This window comes from Chelmon rostratus, chromosome 5, assembly GCF_017976325.1.
Source record: "Chelmon rostratus isolate fCheRos1 chromosome 5, fCheRos1.pri, whole genome shotgun sequence".
NCBI classification, from domain to species: Eukaryota; Metazoa; Chordata; class Actinopteri; order Chaetodontiformes; family Chaetodontidae; genus Chelmon; species Chelmon rostratus.
This window is the reverse complement of record NC_055662.1, coordinates 30,406,259-30,415,305: the sequence shown is the minus strand read 5'-3', so window position 1 is coordinate 30,415,305 and position 9,047 is coordinate 30,406,259. Positions and strand designations below refer to the sequence as shown.

Genomic DNA, 9,047 nt, shown 5'->3' with positions numbered 1-9,047 from the left:
CTCAGGAAGAATAAAATAGAAAGTGTCTGTTGCCCTGCGGGGGGGGGGGGGGGGGGGGGGGGGGGGGGGGGGGGGGGGATCTGGATGTTTGGATGTTTGTAATCAGAGGAGAACAGAGGTTACTGCACATAATAACTACACAGTGGAGGGGAGGGGAGGGGGGAAGTGCCCGCTGGGCTGGAGACGTGTGACGAGGGGGGAACAGGAAGGGAGGGGCTGGTGTAGGGAACAGTCTATGTGGGTGTGGGGGAGCATAGGGCAGGTGAAGGTGGTCTGGGGAGGGGGGAAGTGCCCGCTTGGCTGGAGGCATGTGAAGAGGGGGGAGCAGGAAGGAGACAGAGGGGGTGGGGGAAGAATCAAATCTGTTGAAGTAACAGTTGAATCCATCCACCCAGCGCTGGTGTCCATCAGCTGTCCCTCTGGCACTCTGTCCTTCAGTCCTCTCCACACGTCCCACGCGTTGTTCTGGGACAGCTTCTCCTCCAGCTTCTTCCCAATTCATAATAATTGTAAAATAATTCTCCATAGCAACAGCAGCTGAGACTCATGGGTACTGTAGTATTTAGAAACCTGATTAGTCAGTGCCGCTGCCAGGTACACTGTGCTCCAAGTACACTACTAATAACTACTGACAATACTACTACAAATACTACTACTACTACCAATATTCTCATTTAATCTAGTTATTAATAAATAACAACACCTGCAGGCAGGTACACTGGCTGTGTTTCTGTGACGATAATCAAATATATTTGGAGCAGCTGTTTGAATTAACTTTATTGAGATGTGTCAGAATGAAACACACACTCACACAAACTGTAAAAAAATTACACAAAACTTTATTTAAACTTCTTAACACAAAATCATCAAGAGAAAAAAAACAAACTGATGAAGAGGAGCTTTGTTCACATGCGACAGGTGTCGTGAAATGCCTCAAGGGTCCTAAAGTCCCTCCATGTTGGCGGAAGTCCGTCCTGCAGGAAACGACCACAGCGCTGACAGGAAGACTGGAAGAGTTTAATGTAGCTCCGCAACCAGGTCTACAGAGAGACACAGAGGTTTAGGACAGGTGAGACAGGTATAGGTAGAACCAGACAGGTAGAGGTTACTGATCAGTTATTGATCAGTGTCTCACCATAAAGGATCGAACCACGACGTCTGGCATCTGGGGCAGCTGGTAGTGCAGGAGGGCGGTGGTGGCGTGATCAGTTACCTAGCAAAGCACAACCAGTCAGAGTGCTGCACGCTCAGCTCAGGTGTGCATGAGTTCAGATGAGGACAGTTGAGTCTTACCTTCTGGAACACCTGGTACTGAGACTTGGTCCAGATGTCCAGCTGAGGAGGACAGACACAGGTTATCATGCAGGCAGACAGACAGACAGTGATCAGGGGGTGTCGGTCAGATCATTTTCACCTCTCACCTTTCCGTCTTCATTGTAAACATTTTCATTGAATCCTCGAACCACAGTTCTGTCAATGAACAGCGAACGCATCACAACAATGGCCTTCAACACCTTCCCCAGGGTCACCTGAGAGAAGACACTCTGTTACCTGCACGATACACCTGTTATGTGCTGAACACACCTGTATAGTGTCACCTGGTCTGAACAAGGGCTGCCAACAACATTATAAACATTGTATTTATATTCAACAGTGGAAAAAACAGCACCAACACAAAGCAAACGGTCTCCATCAGTCACCTGGAGACAGAAACAGGCTCATTAATCAGATAGTAAGTAATCAATAAACCAATTGGAGACACTGAAGTCTTTCAGGACAGGTGCACCGACACCAACTGTAAACTCGTAACGTCACTTTGATTGATTCAAACACGTCATCAGCCTACGCCATGAAGGACATCATTTTGTTTGTTTTGAAATATTCTGGTTGGGGTTGGGCAGTGCCCCCTTTTTGATGCGGTTAAAGCGTCAACAAACTGTCCCGCAGGAAAAGGTTTCACTTTGATGAGCCGCCAGTCGCTTCTGCCACAAGGTGGCGACAGCGCACATCAGCTTTTCCGTCTTATGTCGCGACACGTTTTTAGGTTCCTGAAGCACTCAGTGCAGGTTTTTCTTTGTTCTAAAGCATTCTGAGCTGCATTTCTTACATCAAAGGTGCTAAATGAAGTCTAATGCTATCATCATCATCATTATCATTATTATTATTATTATTATTATTATTATTTGTGACAAAAATGTGATAAATGTTCGTTTTATTCTCTGAACAACATCAGAAATAGAAAAACAAATATAAAAGTAGAAGTTATTCAAACTATTACAAATCAAAGCATGTGACTTTAATTCTCAGGCGTCTTTCAGCCAAACAGAAAGAAATTAACAACAAATTGTCTTCGGCAACAATCTCGTACAAATAAGTGAAAGTTTTAGCACAACCTCAGCATCCAGTAGGTTTATCAAAGATAAGTAAAAACTGGCCATGAAAGTGAAAGTACAATGTGGCATATTTACTTCTTCAGGCTCAAGCGGGACATAAAACTTTCAGCTTCACCTGCGTTGCTGAAAACCTGCACTGATGATGAGGAGGTGTCACCCTCAGCATCAGTGGGAAACAGCTGTCGTCTGGGGCTGGGGTCTTCATCTCTGTCTGAAAACTGTCAAACTGCATCAGAGAACGACTCGCCTGGTTCGACATCTGTTTTTCTAATTCTCCACTTCATGTCATGCGTGAAGCCGTCTCGTGACGCATGATGAAGATCAAAGGTGAATGGTCACAGACAGCGGTGCTGTTTATTATCTGCACGTAGCACAACAGGATGTTTTCATGACGAAACGACACGTTGCCATTTTCACCAGGATGCCTTATTACAGCCCAGCCCGAATGTTGAGAATAGATATTGAAATGGTTCATGTGGATTTTAATAATAATAACCGAACGTTGTTTTTGGACGGTTCTGACAGCCCCAGACTGAAAACACCTGTTACCTGCAGCACAGTGTGTTGTCATGTGTCTTTTATTACCAGCAGCACAGCAGACGTCCCGTTGGGTCTGAACAGTTCGATGGTCATATCTGGAAACATCCTGCCGATCCGAGAAATGACATCATCCACATACCTGTACACAGAGGAGCAGAGTGTGCAGAACAGAAGCTGGGATCAATGAAGTGTATCTTATCTTATCTTATCTTATCTTATTACTATTATTATTTTACAGCTGCAGTTCAGTTCATTTGGTCCAGGTGAAAGGTTCTGGTGCAGTTCAGGTTCACACTGATGGTTTGCAGACAAACCAAGACGAGTAAACATGGAGTCATAGAGACTGACGGGAAGCTCCCTCATTGGACGGTTTACAGGTAACACTTTTGTTAATGACATCACAAAGTTCTGGAACACAACCTACAGACACGAGGGAAGCAGCAGCATGAATTATTTTTATTGTAAAGCACTTTGAGCTATGAAAGGTGATAAAGTTTGTTATTGTTAGCATTATTATTATTATTAGTAGTAGTAGTAGTATTATTACCAGTATGTGCTACTGTACTACTCACTGAGGAGGCAGTACCAGAGTACTGGGTTGGACTTTGGGTCGTCTCTTGGCTGACGCTCCCATTTGATTGGCCGATCGTTTCAGTGACTGCTGATTCAACAAACTGGAGGCCAAACCAGCGTGGTACTGCAACTGCACACACACACACACACACACACACACACACACACACACACACACACACAAAGCACAGAGAAACACACACACATCATCGTCATCATCACCATCATCACCATCATCACATGCTTCACTTCTCATCAATATATACAGGACGAGATAAACACACACACACACACAAAAACACACACACACACACACACACTCACACACTCACACACACACTCACACACTCACACACAGACACACTCTCACACACACACACACACTCTCACACTCTCGCACACATACACACACTATCACTCACACACACACACACTCTCACACTCTCACACTCTCACACACACACACTTGCTGCACTGAATGACACGTTGAAAAGGATGTTTGATGTTAACTTCGTGACATTCGCAGATCATCTTACACTCATTAATTATTCACAGGAACAAAAATGTGAGTGTCTATACACACATGTTTTTACATATACACACATTCACACAGATACAGTTTCTGTCTGTGTGTTGATGTTGTCAATATTTACAAATCAGAAACGAGTAACTATGGTCATTTTAATTAGCATTTTTGTTGGGCCACTAATAGGCCTGCAAAAATGAGCCGGTTAGCATCTGAGAGACAAGTACAGCACATAGACTCCACACTACATCACACTCAGTGACTACAGTCTCATGATAAATATGTTGCTGTATCTGATATGTAATATTTATGTGTCCTCTGACTAAAACAAGGATACCTGAACACTTCCAAGAGAAACCTTGTTCAGTTGGTGGACGGTCCACTGTTTTATTTCACTCATGAAGTGAATCTTTTCACTCCACTACTCTGTACTTCAGGGTTGAATGTGTCAGTACAATTGTTTGTGTAAAGCGGGGGGGCTTTCACAGACAGAGGGTACATGAAAGAATCGTTCATAAAAACATCAGAGCATCTATTCTCTGAATTCAAAAATTGCTGCTTGTCTGGAACATGGGTTAGGGTTAGAAAGCAAAGTCCTCAGCTATCCCGAACTGGAAGACCTCGATTGGCTGGAAAGGTTTTACTTCATGGTGGACAGGCCACTTAAACACGCTGAATAAAAATCTCCAGGAAACGGAAGCGTGGCCCTGCAGATGCTGGAGAAGGTTTCGGCATTTGAGCACGAGATGACGGTGTTTGCCAGAGATGTAGGAAGACGTACGCTCTCTCACTTCCCCACCCTCAGAGAGTTCAAGAAAACAATAATCACATAAATTATGATTATTTACACCATGTTAGCCTGTCAGCCTGTTAGCCTGTCAGCCTGTTAGCCTGTCCACCTGTAGCCTGTTAGCCTGTTAGCCTGTTAGCCTGTTAGCCTGTCGGCCTGTCAGCCTGTTAGCCTGTCGGCCTGTTAGCCTGTTAGCCTGTCAGCCTGTCTGCCTGTCTGCCTGTTAGCCTGTCAGCCTGTTAGCCTGTCAGTCTGTCCACCTGTCTGCCTGTTAGCCTGTCGGCCTGTTAGCCTGTCGGCCTGTCAGTCTGTTAGCCTGTCAGTCTGTTAGCCTGTTAGCCTGTCAGTCTGTTAGCCTGTCAGTCTGTTAGCCTGTCCACCTGTCTGCCTGTTAGCCTGTTAGCCTGTCCGCCTGTCTGCCTGTTAGCCTGTTAGCCTGTCCACCTGTCTGCCTGTTAGCCTGTCCGCCTGTCTGCCTGTTAGCCTGTCGGCCTGTTAGCCTGTTAGCCTGTCGGCCTGTTAGTCTATCAGCCTGTCAGTCTTTTAGCCTGTTAGCCTGTCAGCCTGTCAGCCTGTTAGCCTGTCAGTCTGTTAGCCTGTCAGCCTGTCAGTCTGTCAGTCTGTTAGTCTGTTAGCCTGTTAGCCTGTCCACCTGTTAGCCTGTTAGCCTGTCCACCTGTCTGCCTGTTAGCCTGTCAGTCTGTTAGCCTGTCAGCCTGTCAGCCTGTCGGCCTGTTAGCCTGTTAGCTTGTTAGCCTGTTAGCCTGTTAGCCTGTCAGTCTGTTAGCCTGTCAGTCTGTTAGCCTGTCAGCCTGTCGACCTGTTAGCCTGTTAGCCTGTTAGCATGCTTACCTTGTTGGACCACTTGTAGGCCTGCAGCAGCTGTGAGTATAAAGGAGTTTTGTCCTGAACTGGATCCAGACTGAGAAGACCGCTGTTATGGAGAGGATGAGACTCTGAGGGGCGACCAACAAGACCACTCAGACGCTCCAACTCACTGAGACAGGTGGGGAGACAAAGAAAGACAGACAGGTGGGGAGAGAGACACAGACAGGTGGGGAGAGAGAAACAGACAGGTGGAGACAGAGAGAAACAGACAGGTGGAGAGAGAGAGACAGACAGGTGGAGAGAGAAACAGACAGGTGGAGAGAGAGAAACAGACAGGTGGAGAGAGAGAGACAGACAGGTGGAGAGAGAGAGAAACAGACAGGTGGAGAGAGAGAGACAGACAGGTGGAGAGAGAAAAACAGACAGGTGGAGAGAGAGAAACAGACAGGCGGAGAGAGAGAAACAGACAGGCGGAGAGGGAGAGACAGACAGGTGGGGAGAGAGAAACAGACAGGTGGAGACAGAGAAACAGACAGGCGGAGAGAGAGAGACAGACAGGTGGAGAGAGAGAGACACATTGCAACTGTTCAAAAGTCTGCCATGATCAATTTATCACACTCATTAGCAAAACTTAACAGATGAATATGAACTGAAGACGTCAGACTGTGAAGGAATAAAACTGCCCCTCCTTCAGTGTCAGACTGCTTCACCCGCGGTGTGTGAAGGAAACATACTGCCCCTCCTTCAGTGTCAGACTGCTTCACCCGCGGTGTGTGAAGGAAACATACTGCCCCTCCTCTTCAGCCACCTTCCCTTCCTGGGAAGGTGCTCCAGGCATGACCCACCGGGAAGAGGCACCAGGGAAGACCCTGGAACGCCTGGAGGAAGTGTCTGGGGAAAGGGAAGTCTGGGCTTCGACCAGAAGATGGTACGGTACGGTCTGGTACTGCTGTCTGTTCTTTCACTGGAGAACGTGCATCTGTACTTTAGAACTCTTTATTGTGGTCTTCTTTTAATCTTTCGATTTTTGCACACAGTGAGAAATGATACTGGATCGCTCTGTCCTGTTAGGTCACATCAACAATAAACTTGACTTTGAAATATCTGAATTTAGAACGCGGCACTCTTAAATACTCAGTTCTGATTGGTCAATCGCCAAAATTCAGCTGTGTTTATTTCTCGATAGACGACCGGCTGCTCAGGAACTCCAAACAGTCACAGACTAAAGGGGCAATCCGCTAATGTACCAAGCTCAATAACTAAATTCCAGCTCATTTGAGAGGACAAAACACTTGACGTGTGGCTGCAGAATGACATGTCCCCAGCAAGACAAGAAAAGTAAAGAACAAGGCTGGACCAACAGGAGACGCGATATTAAGGCACAAGAGACTTGAGGACACAGAGACTGATCAGACTGAAGAGGACAGACATGAAAAAACACAGAAAAACACAGCATGGACGATCGGTCTGCTAAAAGACAGCTGAGTGGAGACAAAACTGGAGACGCCGAAATCAGCTGCTGCAGGACTTTTGTCCATCAGTACAAAATAACAGCATGGAACCAAACTCTGTCTCCAGCTCCGTCTCTCTCAGGTCTGGGATGTCCTGTCACTCAAGCTGAGTAATCAACCCTACAGTTAAACTCAAGTTTAACTCATTTGAAAGGCTTGTTCTTAATCTTTCAAACCAAACCTGGAAAGGCTCATAGCCATAAAAGTGAACTGAAATAAAAAATTGAAAATTAACCGTAAAGAGATAAGTTATCGGGCCTGCCGGCCTGCGCACAGTGAGAGCTGGTTGCTACGCAACGTACGTGTTTACGTTCAGAGCGGCTGCGCAGTGAGAGCGCTGACAGACGACAGTAGGCTCATTTTAGATCAATAAAATATGTTTTAATCACTATTTTGTGTGCCGTGTTCCGCTTCGCGTTGGGCTTCTATCTCATCCCGTCGGGGTTTATTTCTCCATCGGAACCTGCTCACATTATCTCTTACGTAGTGGCCGTAGAGTGTAAATATGCTGAATCTGGATGCGGTCTAGCGGGAGTGTGACCCTGCTATTTAAATCAGGATAATTCTGAATGTGAGAGCCAGAGTAGTAGTGGTCTAAATAGAATGAACGTTAACTGTAGTGTGGAGTGGCGTACTCACTTGAGGTCTCTGTTGACTGCCTGCAGGTTGTCCTGGAACTCGGCTATAAACTGCTTCTCTCTGCCCTCCAAGGTCTCTCTGTTCTTCATGCCGTCCTTCAGAGACTCGAACACGCGGCTGACGCTGGAGCGGAGCGCCTGGATGCCGCTGATGGCATGAGAGAAAGCGTCCAGATTCACCCCAACATTCACCACATCCGCCATCTTCTCTGCTGTTTCTGTCTGCTGCTGCTTCTGGCGCTCGACTATGACGTCACAGGGTCCCGAGCCGCTGCTTGCGTCGAACGTAGACGAGAGTAGCCGACTGCAGCCGAGGGAGGGAGGCCGCTCAAAGAGCGAACAACTCGGATAGCGGCGGAAGTAGCTCCTATGTTCTTTGTTGTTGACGAAGTGCATGAAATAGGAATTAATTATTGTTTGGTGGACATAATACCATCAGTCAGTATAAGCCCACATTTAAATTATTGCAAGTTTAAGTCAAAAGTTTAAAAGTATAAGAGTAAACCTCAAACACACAGCAGCAGCAGTAACGGTAAAAACCCAGCAAACACAAAATGGTCCAACAACCTTCCTAACAGGTTTCTGTTTGGTGATAAATGTTTTTGGTAAACATAACATTCACAAAACTTTCTAATGAACTAACATTTTAAGGGCTAATTTTAATGAAGGCCTTTTTTGCTGGTAGTTTTACAGTTGTTCAAATGTGTTTTGATACAGGTTCATGCTCTTTTTTATTATTGTTATTGAAACATTATGCAATGGTAATTTTAACAAGCTAATTATACTAATATCTGGTTTTATGTGTAGTGTGTGTGTTTAACATGTTTGGACCACCTCAGCACAGCAGTCTAGGGATACTATATTTCTTCAATTCAGATCCGTAAGGTATGTGATGTCTTAGACTATTTGTCAGAATACTTTGAGGAACTCCTCAATCCCATTGTCATGCCTTCTGTAGAGGAAGCAGGGGCTGGGCATCCAGGGGCTGGCTCACCCATCACTCAGGCTGAGGTCACCGAGGTAGTTTGGAAGCTCCTCGGTGGCAAGGCACCGGGGGTGGATGAGATCTGCCCTGAGTACCTCAAGTGTCTGGATGGTGTAGGGCTGTCTTGATTGTCCCTGCGACATCGCGTGGCAGTTGGGGACAGTGCCCCTGGACTGGCAGACCGGGGTTGTGGTCCCTCTATTTAAGAAGGGGGACCGGAGGGTGTGCTCCAACTACAGGGGGATCACACTCCTCAGGAGAGG

The 9,047-nt window shown here is 46.3% G+C and overlaps 1 protein-coding gene across 1 annotated transcript; it reads right to left on the bottom strand.

Moving 5' to 3' along the window:
* Positions 1 to 817: 817 nt before the first annotated feature.
* Positions 818 to 8,012, bottom strand: med27 (mediator complex subunit 27). The gene is made up of 8 exons (XM_041937138.1): positions 7,801 to 8,012; positions 5,675 to 5,819; positions 3,506 to 3,636; positions 2,979 to 3,072; positions 1,422 to 1,529; positions 1,294 to 1,335; positions 1,136 to 1,213; positions 818 to 1,040 (listed from the first exon to the last, which is right to left on the bottom strand). Exons 1-8 carry the CDS (start codon positions 8,001 to 8,003, stop codon positions 906 to 908), a joined length of 936 nt encoding a protein of 311 aa, XP_041793072.1. The 5' UTR covers positions 8,004 to 8,012; the 3' UTR covers positions 818 to 905.
* Positions 8,013 to 9,047: the final 1,035 nt, after the last annotated feature.

Coding starts and splice junctions, on each gene's coding strand:
- med27 (XM_041937138.1), bottom strand. CDS start 8,003: ATGGCGGATGTGGTGAATGTTGGGGTGAATCTGGACGCTTTCTCTCAT. Junction 3,637..5,674: donor CCTACAAGTGGTCCAACAAG/GTAAGCATGCTA, acceptor GTGTGTGTGCAG/TTGCAGTACCACGCTGGTTT. Junction 1,214..1,293: donor AGTACCAGGTGTTCCAGAAG/GTAAGACTCAAC, acceptor GTGCTTTGCTAG/GTAACTGATCACGCCACCAC.